The sequence below is a fragment of the Bos javanicus genome, chromosome 6 (assembly GCF_032452875.1).
Source record: "Bos javanicus breed banteng chromosome 6, ARS-OSU_banteng_1.0, whole genome shotgun sequence".
In the NCBI taxonomy this organism is placed as follows: Eukaryota; Metazoa; Chordata; class Mammalia; order Artiodactyla; family Bovidae; genus Bos; species Bos javanicus.
The window spans coordinates 81,144,603-81,165,720 of record NC_083873.1 but is presented as its reverse complement, the minus strand read 5'-3'; the positions used below and the strand labels follow the sequence as shown (position 1 = coordinate 81,165,720).

Here is a 21,118-nt window from a genome sequence, read left to right as displayed (position 1 = left end):
CATCCAGACATACCTTGAACTAAACCTCAAAGATACCTTAATGGGTATATGAACATTAATGAAGCCATGACTCAGAAAAGTATTGGTGAAAACTAACTTTAACTGGATTTAAATTGCTTGATGTTTTAAAAAATAGTATCTTTTTCTACTGTGTAGTTGACTTCAGGGGGTTTGTAAAATGAACAAATAAAGGAGGAAAAGTAGAAAGGTGGAACACTTCCTTCACAAGGAACATACCAGGAAACCTAAGAAAACATGTTTTATTTCCTATCATCTTCCCTTTTTTCCCTAACATCTTTCTCTAAAAATGTCAGTAATTTTGACTCAATTGGTGTGTTTGTGTGTGTGCCTTTATATTTGTGTGTGTATGTGCATTTGAGTGTGTCTGTAGCACCAAAAACAGAAGTTATTTAGCCACAAATGGGCTTAGGTATCCAATAAAATGATAACAGTTTGTGTGCAAATATTTATGGAAGAGCCATAATTTTTTAATGCATTCTTAGTAAAACAAAATAAAGCAAAAGAAACAAACTTTAATTGAGTTTACATAAATTAGACAATCAGAAATTTGTTCAAAATTATTGGTTGGGGTGAATGGAAGCTAAATATGTTTTTATTCTCTGATATCTCAACTTTCATTTCATAATTTCTGGTCAGTATGAGGTTTCAGTTAAAGATAATGTTTCTTTAGATTAAAGCCTTGGGGAAAAAATAACCTTAGATAGTGGAAATTAAGGGCTGAGAAGAATTTTCCTACTAGAATCAGTAAAATACTATGAAACCTTGACCTAAAATCTTATCTCTTAATTTGGTTTGTATAATCGTATTAGGATTTGTCAATTACCACATAAATAATTTACAAGGATCATTCTGTCATCATTTGTGAACTGACATATATACAATTACAGGACAGAGGTTGGACATTTTGAGATTTTGGAATCTTGTTTTTGTTTTTTTTTTCATTTCTGAAAGACTACTCATGAATATGTGTGCTTGGTTTTGACCTTAATATAATGCAGTGCTTATACATGAAAATTGCCAATTGTAAATATACTGGCTTTTAGAAGTATTTTAATATACCTTGTGGAAATCTCAGGGTCTGAAAGACATAATTTCAACATCATTTATCTAGATCCTTGGTTTTTCAATTCAGATTTATTAAATTTTCTCCAGGGCTATGGAGTTCTGAGTTTTACTATTGTAGTTTCCATCACATAAACATGCTCCATTATTTTGCAAATGCTAATTACATGTTGCTGTCTTGATCTCAAATTATTTTTTGGCACTCTAGTTGCTTACTTTGTTGTGAAATTGGTAAACATAGGTATAATGTTAATTTTTACAATATTCTTCTTGCTTTGATTAAAATCTACCCAGTTATGGATGATATTTCTGTAATATGTTCTAATGAAACCCAGATGCCTAAATTTTAAGCACTCTATCCCCAAGACTGCTTACATTTTTAACAGAAGTATTTGTTTTTTAATCACAGCTGGTTTCAGATTCTAGTCCTCCCACGCTACATCCAATCTATTTTTACAGGCATCCAATATTGAATTGATAATCTTAAATGTAAATGATATATTAATATGTGAAATTTATAAAATAAAATTATTATTTGTTCCTTGATATTCACTTTTGTCTATGAATACAAAAACATATATATATATGTGTGTATATAAAACATCATGTTTATTATAAGTTCTGAAATATCCCATAGTCCCCAGGTGGGTTTTTCTTACATTTCTTGAATTCAAACACATTAGATTATTTTCTTCATTTATTAGGTTTCAAGCTTTCCAATGCTTTTGCAGCACTTACTACTTCTGAGGGGTGTGCATGACAAGGAAAATGGAGTTCACTATTCTGAAAATAGAGATGTTAAGTTCTTATTTTGTTGATTTACCTACTCTGATTTTTAGGAAGTCAACCTCATTCTTTTAGAAATTATTATTGCTTATTTTTAATAATATTTAAAATCAGAAGTACAAGGGATAAACTCTTCTATCATAATTCAGAAAATAAAACTAAAATAAAACATGCTTTTCTGACAAAAATGGTCGTGAATTACACTGAAACATTATTTTCTTAATGTTTCAAGGAACTATTTTTCTTTAGTTTAATGAACTGAAAGTTTCTTGACATTTGAAGTGAACAAGGTTTTCTTTTTACATACATTTCACAGATTATTTCATTCATTTACAACAGATTTCTGCCCAGGAGATATGTGGAAATACTATTCTATCTTATAGTTAGGAAAAATACATAGAGAATAAAAATCATCCCTTATAATTTTAGACCCTCATTTAATGTGCTCATGGCAGGCAAGTGTGAGGCTTTTCCACACAATAGAGAGATAATATATTAAATTCCAGTTGAAGGCTTGCTATATAAAATGTAACTATAAACTCCTCCCAAACCCGTTTTTATAATACCTGTGGCACCTCAGACCATAGGAGATATTAAATGGGACTACTCTGATTGAGAAAATCATTGGTCATATAAGCTAGTTCATTTATCCATGAACTAGTTTAAAAATTAGTAGGAAATTTCCTACTCTCACATTAGAACACAATTTGTTGAAAACAGGGAGACACAATCCTTACATGTCACACTTTATAAATTATATTTCATGTCAGAATTCTAAGGTAATTAAAATTTAACTCAATAATGAAGAGTCAATAATTCATCTTTGAATTCCTTAAAGTATTTCAAATTATTCATGTCTTCCCATTATTGCTAATTCTGGAAGGATTTAAAGAGTTTATTAATGAAACAAATTACAAATTCATATACACTGCATTATTTTAAAAGTGTTGTTCATAAGTTTTTTCCTTTGTCTTTTATAATATAGAAATTAAAAATAATATACAAGGCATGAAAAAAGACATAAGTCCACTTCTCACATTGCCGTTAGTCATAAGGAGGTTAGTACCCTTGGTAGAATGTGAGATGGGAACACAGCTATGTTTGCTATGTTTCTGTAGTATAATCATCGCTGTCATTTCCTGTGCAGGAAAAGCATGTTTCCAAAAATGAGTATATTTTCTTTTAAAAGTGTATCTGGGAATTTTCAGTAAATGATAATACATGAGTTACAGTTTTGTGTAACTTATATTATCTGTAAAGAAATCAAAATCCCGTACCTTGTATACAAATGCTAGCTGGACTACCTATATATCCAATATCCCATTTTACTGCATTTGCACTCACATTCTTATAGATCTGTGGTCCTGAGAAATAAAGCAATCTATTTTAAGTATTTATTAACTATTATTAATAATAAGCTAATATTCACATGCTTCTTTATTTTATGGGGGATGAGTTACCTGAGCTTTTATTAAAACTACCTTTTTTCAGTTGGAGAGAAACTTGAAGTGAAAAGGTCAAACTATTTTCCCACAAAACTATAACTTTTTTTTTTTTTAAGATGCCAGCAATAAAATTTTAAACGCAACATTATGCAGTGGCTGAGGTCATTATTATGTCAGAACAAGAGTGTGTGCACATATGAAGAAATGTGTTTTGAAAAGAGGATACAATACAAGGAACTTTTCTATAAGCAAGACATATTGACTCTAATGTTTGCTGCAACATTTCCTTTTGAATATTTTTACTGGTAAAGCATTTCTTAGTCCATCTGGACAATGGAGGAGCAGCTGTAGGCATGTCCATTTCTGAGCCAGGTACTGCATATGCTCACTCTTTCAAAAACATCAAAATGCAGAACCATTACTTCTTTCACCATTGCTTCCTCCCCACCGTATTTAAAATTAAGGAAAAAGAGTGTTTATTCAGCGTTCATTTCAGTAGGCTAAAATAAAGAAAAATCTGATTTTGTGGAGGTTATTGTGGAGTAAGGATCTACAATCTCCTTTTGCTTTTTCGTTCACTCATCTCTCCTCATTGTTCATAATAGTGTCATTTAGAAAGTTCTGATTCTGTTCTTGGTACTCCTTGAGGGCTTCACATTCCTACCTTTAATTTATTATCTAATCCTCAGTTTACATCTGAGAAATAAATTATTCATTAGTACCTCCATCCATTCATAAAGATTATTGTTTACTATTTCATGTCTATGGAAGTTTCAAATATCCAAATTTAGAATCAATGGCTTGGGCTGTTTTTAAGAGCAACATTAATATCAAGGTTGTATTATTAAATCTTTTGGATAGATATGGGGACAAATAGATTGATCTCCAAATTAACCATGAAATCACTTATATATTATATAGGAAGCATGACTCAATGCCTTTTAATAAATTTCATTAATGAGTATAAACTATGCCTACATTTAATGTAATTTCTCATGTCCCCTCTAGTACTAAAATAATATCATTTTCTAGAAGAAGATATGTATAAATGGGTAGAGAATGATTCCTCTAATTATATTAAGATATCTAAAATATTTTTAGCACAATGATATCAAAATCCATTAAAATTGTGATTGAAGCAAAATGAAGAAACTGTTTCTTTTCTGTTCAGAAAGAAAAAAGGTTCCAGAAGATGGCAGTTGTAATTTATATATGTACACAATATACATATGGAAGGGCATACTTATTGACTGTGTCAGATGGGTTACAATGATGTATCTGGACAAGGTACGGAAAATGATACTGAATGAACAGGCTTCCTGCAGTGCTTTGTCAGTGAGGCTGAACCACTGCTTGAGTGCAGTCTCTGCCAGCTGCACTTTTACTTGCTGTATCTTGTTGAGGTTTGTTTTAATGGTGCTTTGGGGGTTTCCAGAACTTAATTTTATATGTTAATGTGACATGCAGCCGTATATGTTATAGAACTCCAGAGAAGCCCATAGTCAAAAATAACTCTTTCCTATTGCCCTCCTGACTCTCACCCTAGGTATTAAAATGTTAACTGCTCCTCAACAAGGTATTCCCAAATCATTTTTTAGATTAGATCCAAAGTTTTATTTCCATTTTCATATAAGGAATTTGCATGAAATTTAAATATCCATGAGACTTATTTAATGATAAAGACTATTTGAGGATACAAGTTTCAAAGCTTAATTTTTTTCTGAACGTAGGAGAGCTGAAGGTAGAATGGATGTTTGTTTTCTAATGTAAACTGCAAGAACTTGTATACTTTTTAAGTCTCTTTAGAATTCCTCTAATGAAGTTTTCTGCCAGTGTTATTTACATAACGTAAATCTCAGGATGATTTCTCACAATTATATGTAGAATATTGTTAAAAATAAAAAAAAAGTATCAATACCTTCTCTGTAAAGGCACATACATCAATTGAAAGAAGAATGTAATACCTAAAATTATGAACAATATTAAAATAACTTAAATATCAGCTTATATCATGTATTTGTTTTTTCTCTCCATTTCACTGTGGTGAAGTGATTCAAGATGTCTTGCATCTATGTGTTTTGAATACAATTTGGAAGGCCAAAGATCCCCACTGTGTGATGCTCCTCACCTAAGAACACTATATGTATTAAGCACCTTATTTCAAGTTTATTCAAATTTTGCTAACTGTAATTTACTAATAAATTGCCAGTTCTTTAACATGATAAAAATAAGATAACTATATTTTTCATCAAAAATGGCACAAAAACAGGTTTTTTAATCTATTTTGTATAATATGTGTAATTATACACTAGGAAAAATAGAGAATACAATAGGTTTTATTTTTACATCAAAATATACATATATTTAAGAAACATTTTAGAATATGAAACCAAGAACAGTCCCTCAGTGCATGTCAGGTGGCCACTTCCCTTACATCCAATAGTAGTTTTCAGTCAACTTTTTAATGAAAATATTTTGTCAATCTGACATTTCAGCTGTATTTTCTTTATGCAAAAATAAATGAAATTTTGTTCTTGATAAACACAATTTTTTTCTAAGAGTTTGTGAATAATAAATTCACCTCCTTAGGAGTTTAACTAAAAGTAGTTAAAATATTTTTATTTTGGTCAATTGTTTTAATGTTATATTGTTGTTCATATACTTTAGTATTCATCAGCCTATTCTCTCTCAAACACTTGTCAATCAGAATATCATCCACTCATTCATTTATTCATTTCATCAATGTGACACATATGTTTGGTGCCAAGTCCGATCCAGGTGCCAAGTGACTTCAGAAATTTATAGATGAACAGTAATTGTTGCCATTTAAGAAACTAACAATAAAACATGGGAGCCAAAAAAAATTCTCAAATGACTACGTTGTATTGTCGACTGGGAATCTCACCATGAGAGGAATACTGAAAACTACTGGGTTCATAGTGAGGAAGACTGAAATAAGCAGGGGTAATGGAGTGGGGGGAAACATAAAGAAGGCAACAATTGAACTGGACTTAGATTAATTGGAGATTGTTAAGAAGAGCATCCTAAGTGTAGGAACCAGTATATAGGAACATATGGAAGCATGGAGAAGTATCCTGGAGATGAGGTAGGAAGTGCGCATTGGGGCTACACTTAGGAATCTTTACATTTTTATTGAAATGTTTTCAGGAGAGAGGTAACATAATAGCAGAGTACCTTGTTTATGGTATTGTGGCTACAGCCATGTCTAGTATAGTTCAGGAAAGCAGTTATAGAATGCAAGGGCAAAGGTTCAGAGGCAGTGATAGTAATCCAAATGAAAAATAACAAGGCTTTAATTGAAGAAGGGGTAGAACTAAAGAGATGGATGAGATGGACCATAAGATTTTATGTTATATAATTCTTGGGATTTGACAACAAATTTATTGTGAGGTACACAAGCATAGGGCTTTGATTTTAAGGTACCAAGCCATGTATGTGTTATTAAGAGGAAAAGAAGGCAGCAGATCAATATTGAAAGTAAAGAGAAAGATACTGTTTTTGTTGTTTTTTCCCCAAAATCTATTGAGTGGAATGCCTGGGGAATATTCCTGTAAAGTATATCTACAAGGAATAAAAATGTAACTCTCGAAAGGATAAAATCAGAAGGATAGATATATTAATTAAATTGATGGAAATGGATAGATCTACAGTAGAGAACCAGAGAAGCCTGGGCAGAGGACATAGGGAATTGTCCATATAAATGAAAAGAGCAGTAAGAAATATCAGAAAAGGAGTAGTAAGGGATTTCAATTAATCATGGGTTAAAAATTAAGAAAAAGTCATTGGATTTAGAGATGAATATATCATCAGTGAACATTAGAGGGAAAGCTTTTTGTAAGTAATAAGAGCAGATTTAAAATGACTTACAAATTAGTAAGAGAAAAACAGGAGAGACTAAGATTTGGGGAGTGGAGCTGAGTGGGTTTGCAAACTTTGGGGACTTGACAGTGATCTCTGAGTGGGTGCAAGGGGAAAAGAGCCAGCAGAGAAACTAAAGACTCCAAAACGAGAGGTAAAAAAAATAAAAAATGATAATGTAAGGTGCTGAAAGGAGGAGACCATTGAATCAGAGACATATTGGGGCAGCTCATCTGAAAAAGGCAGGGGCCTCAGAGGTGGTTAAAAAAAGTAAAAGAGGAAGGGAACAGAGAAGTGTCTGGTGTGTGGTGTATGGTGAAGTGATGTTTAAAAATAGATTTGGAGAGCTTCAGACTTCTCAATGAAATCTGGGCAGAAATAAGGGATATTGGCTGCGGAAATACGATTCATCCAAGAGTATTGGTGTTCCATCCTGCTGGTGTGAAAAATCACTTAAGATTGCAGTCATTTCAATTGTGTTGTGTGCTTCTGGGCTTGATGTGATTCACCGCTTGGGAGATGTGGCTAATGATGGCTTACTCTATTCCAGGCGGTGTGGTTACAGCAAAGCCAAACAAGACCCGGAAGAGGAAAAGATGCATTTTCATAATGGGCACAGTAAGCAAACTGTTAAAAAAAAAAAAAATCAAAATAAAGCAAAGTAGGGGAGACTTTGTTGTTACTTTGGCTTCTTTTCAGGCAAAGATTTGTAAAAACTGACCAAAAATATTGTGTTAAAAAGTGTGTTTTGGTACATTCCTGGGCTTGCAGTGTTGCTGGCTGACCCTGGGCAATAGCTTAATGGTTTTTTCAGTTCTTTAAAGCAAACTCTCCTATAATAATGAAAACAAAAACTTTTTGCTTTATAAAAAGTTATTATATGTCAAACTGTATTTCTGGCCAATTCTAATTCCTAGCAATAGTCAATAGAAATATATCATTAGATAAAACCACCAGAATAAATGAATAAATTTTTCTTTTTTTTTCTAGCATTTTGGCAGGAATTTCCCTGAGCAGATCCTGTAACAGCAACCTTGGTTCAAATGACTTGAAAAAGACTACACTTTTAAGAAATGCAGAAAATCAAGTTTTATTCATGAGCTTTAAAAATTAGCCTAAATGGGTTCTAATTTTATTATTTTAATATGTTCATTTTTAGATAAAGAGTATAGTGTGAGTTGATTTGCCAAGTAAATGACAAAAAGTGTTTTTGGTTTTTTTTGTTTTTGTTTTTTTGTCATTCTGCCATATCAAAATCATGAAAGAATTTTTGAGTCCATTTTTAGTCCTATCTTGTTTAATGTTATTTATTCTCAAAAAATATCATTGAGGATAATATTGGTAGTCTTTAAAATGTAATGAAACTGAGACTCATAGAATATGACAGACTTGTATAATGCCCTGCAGTAAAAATAGAGTGAATTTCTTTTTTTATTTTGACTTCTATGTCAGTCTTATAGGACCAAAGCACCAGAAAGTTTGTTTTTAAATTATTTTTATAAAAACTAAATCATCTGTGATGAGGTTTTAAGTAAAGCATAATAGAACAAACCGACGACTAAGCCAATTGCACTTCATTGTTCAGTTTGGTAAGCAAAAGTGTCTTAGTTTGCCTCAGAGACTGACTCCCTGAACATTACTGCTAAAAGATGTATTTATTCAAATATGTCCTCACATATGCACTTCATGTGCATGCCAGCAATCCAGATTTCTACAATTATAAAAGTGAGATAGTTGTAAAAATGACTCCTATACCTCAGGAGAAGACTCTGTCCTTGCAGCTCTGCCACTTCTAGAAATTACGGATTTAAGCCATAGTTGCACGTTAATAACATTTGTAATTTCACTCATCTATCACCAATACTTCTATTTTAATGCCTGTTTATTTTTTCAGTTAAACTGCCAGGAGTAAGAACTTATATTGATCCACATACCTATGAGGACCCCAATCAAGCTGTCCATGAATTTGCCAAGGAGATAGAAGCTTCATGCATCACCATTGAAAGAGTTATTGGAGCAGGTAAGACAGTGTGTTTAATTCAGACTTTTAACTTGTGTTTATATTATAGAATGTAATATATCAATGTTCTGATCTAACTCAAGATGTTTTTAATCTTCTGTAATTGTCTTGCTTTCAAAGTGGTATATAATTGATCGTATTTTACTACTACCCTCTACATAGCTCATACTTAAACCTGCAAATGTCTAGTTTATGAAAACAATAAACCAGCAAAAATAAATATTCAAACATGGTGTTTTAATATCTACTATTTACTATATTTCATACATATGTAATTTTTAATGCCCAGAAAGATTTACAAAATTCAAGTATCCAATTATTTTGTGTATGCATCATCTCTTCATTACGATTGTTTCCTTTTTGTCCTGCTATGATCTTTTTTTATTTTCTCATTAGTGTCACTGCTATAGTAGAAAGCAAAGGAAGAAGGAAGTGGTTTTCAGTCAGTTGCTTTTGGTTTCTTTCTAATGTTTCCATTAAGGTTTCTATATGTAAGACAGATGAAACTAATAACCCCCAATGTGTTTCATGATCACGCATAGGTGTTTTTTTTCCCTGTGGACCATTAATGTCTTTCAGCAATGACAAGGAAATTTGGACTCCCATTTAATTTTGTTTTGTCTAAACCTTGCTATTCTAAGAGAACTTTAAGGTACTATTTTAGAGTAAAGATGTTTAATGAGTTTATGTGTTTTCTACATCTTTATCACAAGGTGAATTTGGTGAAGTTTGTAGTGGACGCTTGAAACTTCCAGGAAAGAGAGAATTACCTGTGGCGATTAAAACCCTTAAAGTAGGCTATACTGAGAAACAGCGCAGAGATTTCCTAGGGGAAGCAAGTATCATGGGGCAGTTTGACCATCCTAACATCATCCACTTAGAGGGTGTCGTGACCAAAAGTAAGTACAATGGCAAACTATGCATGTGTGTGTGACCATAAATATCTGAATTTCTTCTACTAGGTTATTAATTTCAGGATACACATAACACTGGGCATGATAATTCGATTAAGAGTTTCTCTGATATTCATATGTGTCCTATACTTCAGTGGGTTCTTGTCAAAGCTGATCTTCAATGAACCTGAATTTCTGTTTATTATTTTAAACATATGTATTAACTCACTTACTATGAATTCAGCACCAGAGAAAATGTATCCAGATAAAAGAAACAGTAAAAGTATCATTTTTTTCCTCTTGGCTCTTTCACTTTTTATCCTAATGAAATATTAACTTCAAAGTTTCCATTGAGGCATTGAAGTTTAACATTTAATAGGATTACTGTAACCATAGGTGCCTGCCACCTTTTAAGTGGCTCTTTAGAGCTGGGTGTATTTCTTTTATTCCTTTTTTTGGTTGAGATATTTTAATAGTTCTAAAGAAAGCAATAGCCTCAGAAGACTGGGAATATTCCTTAAGACTAATTATTTTGTTAAAGCAAATCCTGTTTTTACTCAAAAATAGCTAAAATTTCACATCTGTCAAATTCTTGTTAATTTCTTGTAAATATGGTTGTGTGTTGAATGTTCCAATACAAGGATTTCAAATAATTTTTCAGTCATCCAGTAAAGTATTTATGTGACACATAACCAAGGCCTTTATATTCTTTTAATCCGTTTTCACTTTGCCATTCCTATGTATTCTCTTTCCTTCCCTTATTCCTCATACCCTACATACCACTTGTAAAATCATCTGAAACTTTTGGCAAGGAACAGTCTTTAAACTTTTTTTAAACATTGATTCAACTTCCATTTGCTATTAATCAGTTTTAAATGATGTATGCCAAATATGCATAGCAGCAATGTATGTTCAATAAGTGTTCTTATCCTACAAAGTAATGTAATTGATTAGATGTCCATTTTTACCATTTTGCTTTTTTTTTAAATTTTTTTAAATTTTATTTTATTTTTAAACTTTACAATATTGTATTGGTTCTGCCATATATCGAAATGAATCTGCCACAGGCATACATGTGTTCCCCATCCTGAACCCTCCTCCCTCCGCCCTCCCCATACCATCCCTCTGGGTTATCCCAGTGCACCATGGAAAACAAACCAAAAACAACAGCAGCAGTAAAGACGGCTTTTTCACAATAAAGAGGAACAAAAGAAACAAACAAAAAAAAGTATCTGATTTATTACCAGTCAATTCTCAAATCATGATTCATTCACAGTAGGTCACAGATGAAAACACAGAAGAAAAAGACCTTAGCTAAGAGTATCATGTTGATGCTTGACAGAGCTTTTGCATCAGCCTGTTTTGCTGGAAGATTGTTTTTCTCTATGAATCAGAGAGATACACATCTCCAGTAAGAATGCCTATAGAGGAGGAGCATAACACAGAAATAAAATTACCTGCAGACATGTGGGTTTCTTCAAACTTAGATATGTTTCTTTCCTCCACTTGATGCCTAAGAAAAAGTAAGGGGCAGGGGCAAGAGGCAAATGAGAGGCAAATAAAATAATTTTTTTGGAAGGAATAAAATAAAAGATTTTACAAAAATCATGTCCTGTGATGAATGGGGAGGAATATTTTAAGTTAGAATGTGATCTAAGGGAGAGTGTCACAGGGCCAGTAAAATGAAATCAGAACTTGAACGGGGCTATATTCTATGTGAGAGGAAGGACTTTGGAAGGACATTAGTGATAGCATATACCGGGATAGATGCTGTGGAAACAGGAGTTAACAGTGATTGAGTAATCATTTGCTATGCAAAAAAGGTACTATCTATTGTAAAACATACTTCTTAATGACAGTCACAGTATAATAGTATACAAAATCTTTGATTTATTTTATGTCTTCTTTTCATCCTTAATATGACTGTTAAATTTCATTTCCTCAAATAAACACTGACCATGACTTCCTCAAGGATATATGTAAAACTAATGGCTATACATAGGCAGCCAATCTACCCTGTAATGAGTTAAGCTGTAATGTGTAGAAGAGTGTCAGATCACTATTATGATCACAGAAGGCAGTACTGCATAATGATCAAGAACATGGGCTATGGATCTATCCACTGATTTTAATTTTGCTTCTGCCATGAAGTACTATGTGGCTTTGCACAAGTTAGTGATAGATTCAGAACCTGAGTTTCCTCACTAATGACATGAGATAAGAATGCCTCATAGTGATGTTGTGAAGGTGACTTGAATTAATACAAGTAACGTTTAAATGGGCATGACACAGAGCAGGTAATTAATAAATACATGGTTATTACTTTTCCATTTATCTCTCTTCCTATGCTCTGAAATTCTCCATATCCATGTCATTACTAATCCATTTTAATTGATATGTTACCCTGTCTACATTGCCTCTTCCTCTGAAACCTAACTACCTTTGCAGTTCCTTCAAAACCTTATTCAAATTCCATCACCACCTCCACAAAATAATTCCTCATCACTTAACCCTGAAATAATCTCTTCTTCTTTTTAACACTGTGCTAATGTAAGGATTTTTGTAAATTTCTGCAGTGTTCCTTACTGGGTCCAAACCTCTTATTCAGATCTTTTATTTATTTTTTTTCTCTCTTGCATATATATTTTTAGCTCCCTGGCTAAAAATATTTGCTCCTTGAAGAAGCAGAATCATCCTAAATATTTATGTTAATCCATTACACTTAAACCTGAACCAATCCATGCCACTTTAGTTAAAACTTTGAGCCTCAATGTCACACGAAAGAAAAAATCATACCTACCTTATAAAAATTTTATGCAGATGAAATTAAGATATGTTTGTGTGTGTGAATAAAATTGAAGATAATTGTATTAGTGAATAAGTATTTATTTTAATCTATTTAAGTAAATGCATCAGATAATAATAGTGTTAGTCACTCAGTTGTGTCCGACTCTTTGTGATCCCATGAACTGTAGTCCACCAGACTCCACTGTCTGTGGAATTCTCCAGGCAAGAATACTGGAGTGGGTTGCTATTCCCTTCCCAGGGGATCTTCCCAACCCAGGGGTTGAACCCAGGTCTCCTGCACTGCAGGCAGATTCTTTAACATCTGAGCCATTAGGGAAACCATCAGATAATACTAGACAAGATCCAAAAATTATTAAAACTAATATTCACCTACTTTTATAGACCCTTAATTTATTACAGAACTTGTTTTATGTGAATGGTCCTTGCTGAGACAATAAAAGACAACTAAACTTCTCAAAGTAAGACAAGTGAATTTGTCATATACAATTTTATATGCATTTGAGACCTTTGTTTTTGAAAGCAAATGTCATCATCAACAAATGATCATCTTTAAATTCTGTAAAGTCTAGTTTAAAAAACCAGGACTGTGGTTGAAAATACAGACTTAACATTTCCAATATTCTAATCAAATATTCTCTTTGATGTTGCTGCCATGAAGCTACACATATGTGTAAAGCAAAATGTAAATATTTAAAATATTTCTTTGTCTTATTTCTTCTGTATGAGTTGAAACTGTTTCCCCTTAATAAATGTAGCTCTTGATATTCAACCTAGAAAGTCTTCAACTTGTTTTTAATTTACCATGTTGCAACTCACTTTATTTGTGTCCTTAATTTCATGCTCTCTGATCTGATGCTAATTTATTCAGCAATTATTCTCAACCTGCAACACACAGATAATGAGACATAAGTGCAACTAAATCTTGTGATTTTTCTGATTGAAGCAAAGGTGGGGAGCCTGAAGTAGCACTGCTCAGGGTGGTGCCATCATGAACCTTCTTTCCTGTATTACTACCCCACCTGCTAGAAACATGGGCTCTCATTCAGATTCCTTCTGTGATTTGTTGTTAAACAGGCCGCATCATAAACAGATATATATTCTACAGAGGCTTTATGACAAATGATGTAAAAACCCACAGTTCCTGGCTTAATTGACTTATTCACAATGCAAGATGCTTTAATATAATGTACATGGAGCCTGCTTTTACTATTTAAATAGATTCAGGAAACAAAATTTAAGAGGGAAATTATAATTTATCCACTGTAGCATTCTTTGTTCTCAGATTTATTTTTCTCACCCATGGAAATATTATCAAAATTGAATAAATATTTCAATTAAGTCTTAGAATTATTCATAGTTGTGTGTGTGTGTGTGTGTGTGAGTTAGTCACTCAGTCATGTCCGACTCCTTGTGATCCCATGAACTGTAGCCTGGCTGTCCATGAAATTCTCCAGGCAAGAATACTGGAGTAGGTTGCCTGCCATTAGGGGATCTTCCTGACCCAGGGGTCAACCCCAGTTACCCACATTGTAGCCAGATTCTGTACTGTCTGAGCCACCAGGGAAGCCAGTTATATTTTAGTTCTCCTGTAAAATTAGTAATTTTAAACAAAATGCTAGAGAACAATGAAAGAAATTTCTCCCTATTTTTCTTTCTGTGTCTGAGGAGATAGCACATTCAATGACAATTAATTGTTTAAATTGTAGGACAATTCTGACTTATTATATAAATTTGTAATTATCTTTCAAATATAGTATTTTCTATCGTATGAAGTCCATTTTATTTTATAGGCCTTTATTATATATTACCCAGGGCTATTCCAACAGTCTTCAAACTAGTCTTGCCATTTCGGTATTTTCCAATGGACATTAGTCCATTTCATACATTTCACAAAATCACTTTCCTCTCCTGCTTCATCACCAGGAGCAAACAAATCAAGCAGAATACATATATTTTGATACTTGATATACTTTGATCATGTCTCCATTATACACTATTTCTTTTTCCAGAAATTTCTACCTAGTTCTTGTTCTTCCCCTTGGTGATACTTTATTCAGCCTTAGCATGTCCTCTCCATTTTCCTCAGCTCTACTTGACCTTTAAGATTATTCAAATATGACATTCTCCATGAGACCAGCATGATTTATCTTAATTTTCCCTTCTGTCCTCACTGTCTGCCTTGCATAGAGTAAGCTACTCAATAAAGCATCCGAGCTCTACATGTGTTTTATTTGCTCACCTCCAGGTTGCTAGATCAGGGCTTCCCCAGTGGCTCAGTAAATAAAGAATCCACCTGCAATAAAGGAGATGCAGGTTCAGTCCCTGGGTTGGAAAGATACCCTGGAGGAGGAAATGGCAACCCACTCCAGTATTCTTGCCTGAAAAATCCTATGGACAGAGGAGCATGGCAGGCTACAGTCTATAGGGTTGCAAACAGTCGGACAGCTGAGCAACTGAGCACGCATGCACCCGTTTCTAGATCGGTACTCAGCACATGTAGGATTCCATGTATTTGTTGAATGAATGAATTCTCAGCCAGAGACAATCTTACAAATTCTAGTTGCATGTATCTGCTGCCCATTATATCATAGTTATCTCTCTATACATATACTATCCTACTACATGATGAACTTCTTGAAATTGATATGTGTTTACAGTGTCTCTAGTGTCTGTCATAGGACCAGACACATTAGGTAATCTTAACCCTTTTTTTTGAAAAAGACAGGATTGATTAGGCTTCCCTGATGGCTCAGTGGTAAAAAATCTGTCTGCCAATGCAGGAGACATGAGTTCAATCCTTGATCTGAGATGATCCCACATGCCACGGGACAACTAAGTCCATGTGGCACAACTACTAATCTGTGCTCTAGAGCCTGGGAGCTAGGCTGAAACTGTGCACCCTAGAGCATGTCCACAACAAGAGAAGCCATTGAAATGAGAAGCTCATACATCGCAATTAGAGACTAATCCACACTCACTGAAAACTCAACTAGAGAAAAACCTGTGCAGCAACAAATCCCAGCACAACCAAAAATAAATCAATAAAATAAGTTTAAAAAAATGAATAATATTAAATGACTCAATGACTAAATTGCAGTTATCTAAAAATTTTAAATGAGTTAAAGTGATATAAAGTTTATATTTTAATTTAAATAACTTTGTTCTATAAAACCATGAGTGTTTTAGGGAAAAAGGTAAAAGGCATACAAAGGAAAGTACATGAGGATCTTTTCACAAGACCTTGCATATAGCAGTTATAACCACTACACACACATGTATTTCAGAGCTAAAGACACACATAGGTTCAAAGTAAAGGATATTGTTGCTGTTTAGCTGCTAAGTCGTGTCTGACTCTTTAGAGACCTCATGGACTGTAGCCCCCCAGGCTCCTCTGTCCATGGAATTTCCCAGGGAGGCATACTGGAGTGGGTTTCCATTTCATTCTCCAGGGGATCTTCCCAATCCAAGGATATAACCACTACTTATCATTAACATTACTTTAAGAATGTGGTATGTTAATGCTTTTTACATATTATCTCCTTTAATGTGCACAACAATGCTATCCTGAAGATAATATTTGTTCTCAACTTACAGATAGGAAAATTTAACCTTAAAGAGGTCAAATACCTTATCTGGTATCATAAATATAACATAGGACAATACCAGATTTAAAAATGATTCTATATGACTCCAAAATCCAAACTCTTAAGCAGTGTACATTACTAACTTCATATATCATTATTCACTACACACGTGACAAGAAACATTTATTTATTCAAAAGGTATTAATTGATCACCTACTAAATGTCTGTTCTTATTAATCAGTAGGATACAGTGGAGATTAAACAAACTGATTTCCTGCCTTTATGGAGCTTACCTTTGAGTTGGAGAGACAGAAACTAATTGAACAAATACATTTACGATACATTAAATGAAAAAAAGTAGCGCTAAATTAGGAGATTATGGATTGTTTCTATTGAGAGTTGTTGGTTTCTATTTTAGAGAAAGATCTGTCTAATAATGAATCGGTCTAATCAATTGATCTGTCTAATCAATTGAAGGTGTGGGCCTTAGAGGTATCTGAGGACAGTGTAGTATAGGAAGAAGGACCTGCAAGGCTTGAATGGAACTTGAGTAGAATGCTCAAGAGACCACAGGGCCATTGTTGCTACAATGGAATGAATGAGAGGAGTCTGGTGGAAGCTTAATTTGAAGATGTAATAGGAGCTTAGATGGTCCCTGCAAAGACTGTCTCTTAATCTGAGCTTTGGAGCCAAGATGTGATGGAATCTTATTTCTACCTTAATAGGATTAGTCAGGATGCTGTGTTGAATAAAGATGGTAGAAGTCAGTGTTGAAATGGAAAGAGAGTGAGGAGACTACTGTCATTCACATCTCATTAGGGTTAGATCAGGGTAGTAATCTAACAAGATGGTGAGTAGTAGTTTAATTCTATAGATGTTTTGAAGGCAATCACAGGAAGGCTTCTTGTGAATTAGATGTGGAATGTGAGATAAAGAGAAGACTTGATGATAATTTTAAATTACTGTTGTCCTGAGTCCCTTAAAGAAAGGAATTGCCATTTATGGGGAAAGCTGCAGGAGGAGCAAGACTGTGGTTGGTAATCAGTAGTTCCATTGTGGACAAGTTACTTTTGAGAGGCTTATAAGTATCCAGTTGTATAAGATTGGACTCTGAAAGTATAAATGAAGATGTTTGCAGTATGAGTATGCTTCGATTTTACATCTTCCGTTTCACAAAAGGAAACAATTCTGTGAGCCATTATCAGGATAAACCATGATGGAAATAAACAAATTTAACACTGAAGTAGAATGGATGCCAGACATCTATTATTCTATTACATCTTCAAATTAAGCTCTTTACCAGACTCCTCTCATTCATTCCCTGTCCTTTCATGAATGTTCTTTGCAAGTTCCAAGCCTTGCAGGTTCTTCTTTCTACAACATACTGCCCCCAGATACTTGTTTTGCATTATGACGGCATAGAGAGGTATAATAAATAAACAAAATATTTATTAAATATTTACAAGTGCTGTCTCTGCTGCTGCTGCTGCTAAGTCACTTCAGTCCTATCCGACTCTGTGCGACCCCATAGACGACAGCCCACCAGGCTCGTCTGTCCCTGGGATTCTCCAGGCAAGAATACTGCAGTGGGTTGCCATTTCCTTCTCCAATGCATGTATGCGTGTTAAGTCACTTCAATCATGTCTGACTCTGTGCAACCCCATGGACAGCAGCCCACCAGGCTCCTCTGTCCACAGGATTCTCTAGGGAAGAATACTGGAATGGGTTGCCATTTCCTTCTCCAAGTGCTGTCTCTGATAAAAGCTAAATCTTACTCACCAGAAAGATAGATAACTGTAGAAAGAAAGATTTCCTGGCTCAAAGATTGACTATTAGTAAATCAAACCTTGTGATTTAAAGTCAATTTCATTATTAATAAAAGAAAGCTGTCACAATTTTAATTCTTAGATTCCTCAGCTCCTGTAACAAAGTTGATAATCTCTGAGTTCACAAGTAATTATCCACCTTCACTAATGTCAGAGACGTTCTGACTCATTTTTAACTTGATAAATGAGCAGCTAATGAAAAAGTTTATATCAATGTAAACAATCTGAAATAAAAGAGGATATTATGGAAAGCCTGAAATTTCTACTTAATAGAAACATTTAGCTTTTCCATGCTCCTGTCTCAGGTAAGGTATAGAGGTTTTTGATTTTATAATCTTTCCCAAAATTAAAATTGCATAATTTTATAAGTGGAATTAATCTCAGTGCCCTGCTAAGTTCTGATTGCCCCATACGAACTCCTCCCTTCCCACTCCACTTCTTAATAAGCATTATCTATTCCTACTACAAGCACAAAATTCCATTTTCTGGTTGACCATTAATAATTGAATTGTGATATTTGTTATTCCAAGCTTCCTTTGGAATAAAAATAAAAGTAATTTCAAGAAGCTACAAGTATTAATGCAGTAAATGAAATACCAGCCAAATATATAGAATGGCATAGCAAAATAAAACTACAGATATAGAAATATAATAATATACTCAGACATTCAGTCGTGTCCAACTCTTTGCCACCCCATGTATTGTAGCCCACCAGGATCCTCTGTCCATGGGATTTTCCATGCAAGAATACTTGAATGGGTTGCCATTTCCTTCTTCTGAGGATTTTCCCTACCCAAGGATTGAACCTCTGTCTTCTACATTACAGGCAGATTCTTTACCAGCTGCACCACTATAAGCATAGGCTTACTTTTAATTATTTACAAATCTTGTAAAATGTTTCTAAGAGAAACCAAGTGACAGCTGTTTTCCAGTGAATTATGATGTTTCTAAATTAAATGCTCCCTTATTTCCTTAAATGATACATTGTGTTTCCTGATGCACTCCTGGTTTCAGAAAAGCAGGTTAGTATCAATGCAAATAAAAGAATAAGCCTGGATTTAGCTACAACTCTTGTGATGTGGCCTATTTCAGTGTTTCTCAAAATATAATGTGCCTCTGAAGATATTGCTAGAATGCAGAATCTGTTTACATAGATTGGTTTGGGCTCTGAGATTTTGCATTTCTAACAAGCTCTTTCTTGGGTGATAGCTATACCACTTGTCAAGGGCTATGCTCTGAAAAACAAGGGCTAAGTCAACATTCCCCAAAGTTTGTTTAACCTAATTTTGAGATAGCTTATGAAGAGAAACTGCTTTAAAAGAAATGATGTGTTATCTCCTTTCTTGAATTTTGTTGGACATGAGCAACAAAAAAACATCAGTAAGGCAGCAGATGAAGTTTAGTTTTATTGTGACGAGAGAAACCCACATATCATGATATCTACCCTATTAAAATTTTAGGTGAAGATTACACAGTACAGTTTTGTTCATTGTAAGCACAATGTGATATGGCTAATTTCTAGAAACTTCTTGTCTCGCATAATTGAAACTACATACCCATGAAACAGAAATCCCCCCTTTCCCTTCCCAAGGCACTGGCAGCCACCATTCTGCTTTATTTTTCTGTGGGTTTGAACACTTTAGATTCTTCACATAAGTACTATAGAACCCAAGACCTATCCACTTCACTATTGAACACTGCCAAATGCTTGGAGCATCCATAAGTAATGATTGTTTGTAAGAATATGTTATTTATTGAGAGCAACTGCATTCCCACTGGATCTACCATTTATGCATGAGCCGGATGGTGTGGCACAGTCATTATTATCAAAATTAATATAACACAAAAGACTATCTTTTAAGTTTTAAAATGAAATGTAAAATAAATTTGGAAATTATAGGCATCATAGTGTGGAGGGAAGGAAAACAGCTTTCATAGGTAGACCTGAATTTGATTCCCAGCTTTGTTTTTTATAACTTGCACTAATCAACTCAGATAATATATTGAATCTTTTTAAGCCACACTTTTCTCTCTGAAAAGAGTCATTTGTAATATCAGTGTTACACAATCTTGATGACAGTTAAAATTAATATCATGACTTGTAAGAAGTGGATGCTCCATAAGTCAATCAACTATAGCTGTTTTATGATTATCAATACAAAATGATAAAATATGACCTAGGCAAATTCCTCAAATAATCTGTTTCTATTACTGCTTAGACTCTGCCTGAACTGGGTCCTTAGTAAATAACATAAAGTAATATAAAAACTCCACTCTCAGATTAAAATCATGTTTTAACATGCTTTATGAGCTCTTTTTATATTGATTTTTTATAATATGCTTTCAAAATTATTGGCAAATCTACTCTTTGTACTTCAACTGGATAATGGAAAATGATTTATACCATTTTATTGAGTTTACAATGGTTAGAGTAAGCCACATTAATTATTACTATGTCATCTTTGCAGGCTAGCAGGAACTGAGACAAAACATAAGCCAAACTAAATATAATTATCATTAAAATGGCTCAAATATAAAAAATAATCGGATGGTTCATGAATTTTCTTATTCTTGTCAACAAAAGAAGGGCATGCTTATTTGCAAATATGCATTTTTATTGCTTTTCCCCATTTTCTGACCGAGAAGGCAATGGCAACCCACTCCAGTACTGTTGCCTGGAGAATCCCATGGACGGTGGAGCCTGGTAGGCTGCAGTCCATGGGGTCGTGAAGAGTCGGACATGACTGAGCGATTTCACTTTCACTTTTAACTTTCATGCATTGGAGGAGGAAAT

General features: G+C 33.8%; 1 protein-coding gene across 10 annotated transcripts in view; it reads left to right on the top strand.

Annotated features, from left to right (window-relative positions):
• Positions 1-21,118, top strand: part of EPHA5 (EPH receptor A5) — a 415,456-nt gene that overhangs the window by 353,405 nt on the left and 40,933 nt on the right. For all 10 annotated transcript variants that reach the window (XM_061420302.1, XM_061420298.1, XM_061420297.1 and 7 more), the window contains 3 exons: positions 7,744-7,811; positions 9,088-9,213; positions 9,927-10,112. In XM_061420302.1, coding sequence (XP_061276286.1) covers positions 7,744-7,811; positions 9,088-9,213; positions 9,927-10,112 — 380 coding nt within the window. The remainder of the gene's footprint in view (positions 1-7,743; positions 7,812-9,087; positions 9,214-9,926; positions 10,113-21,118) is intronic.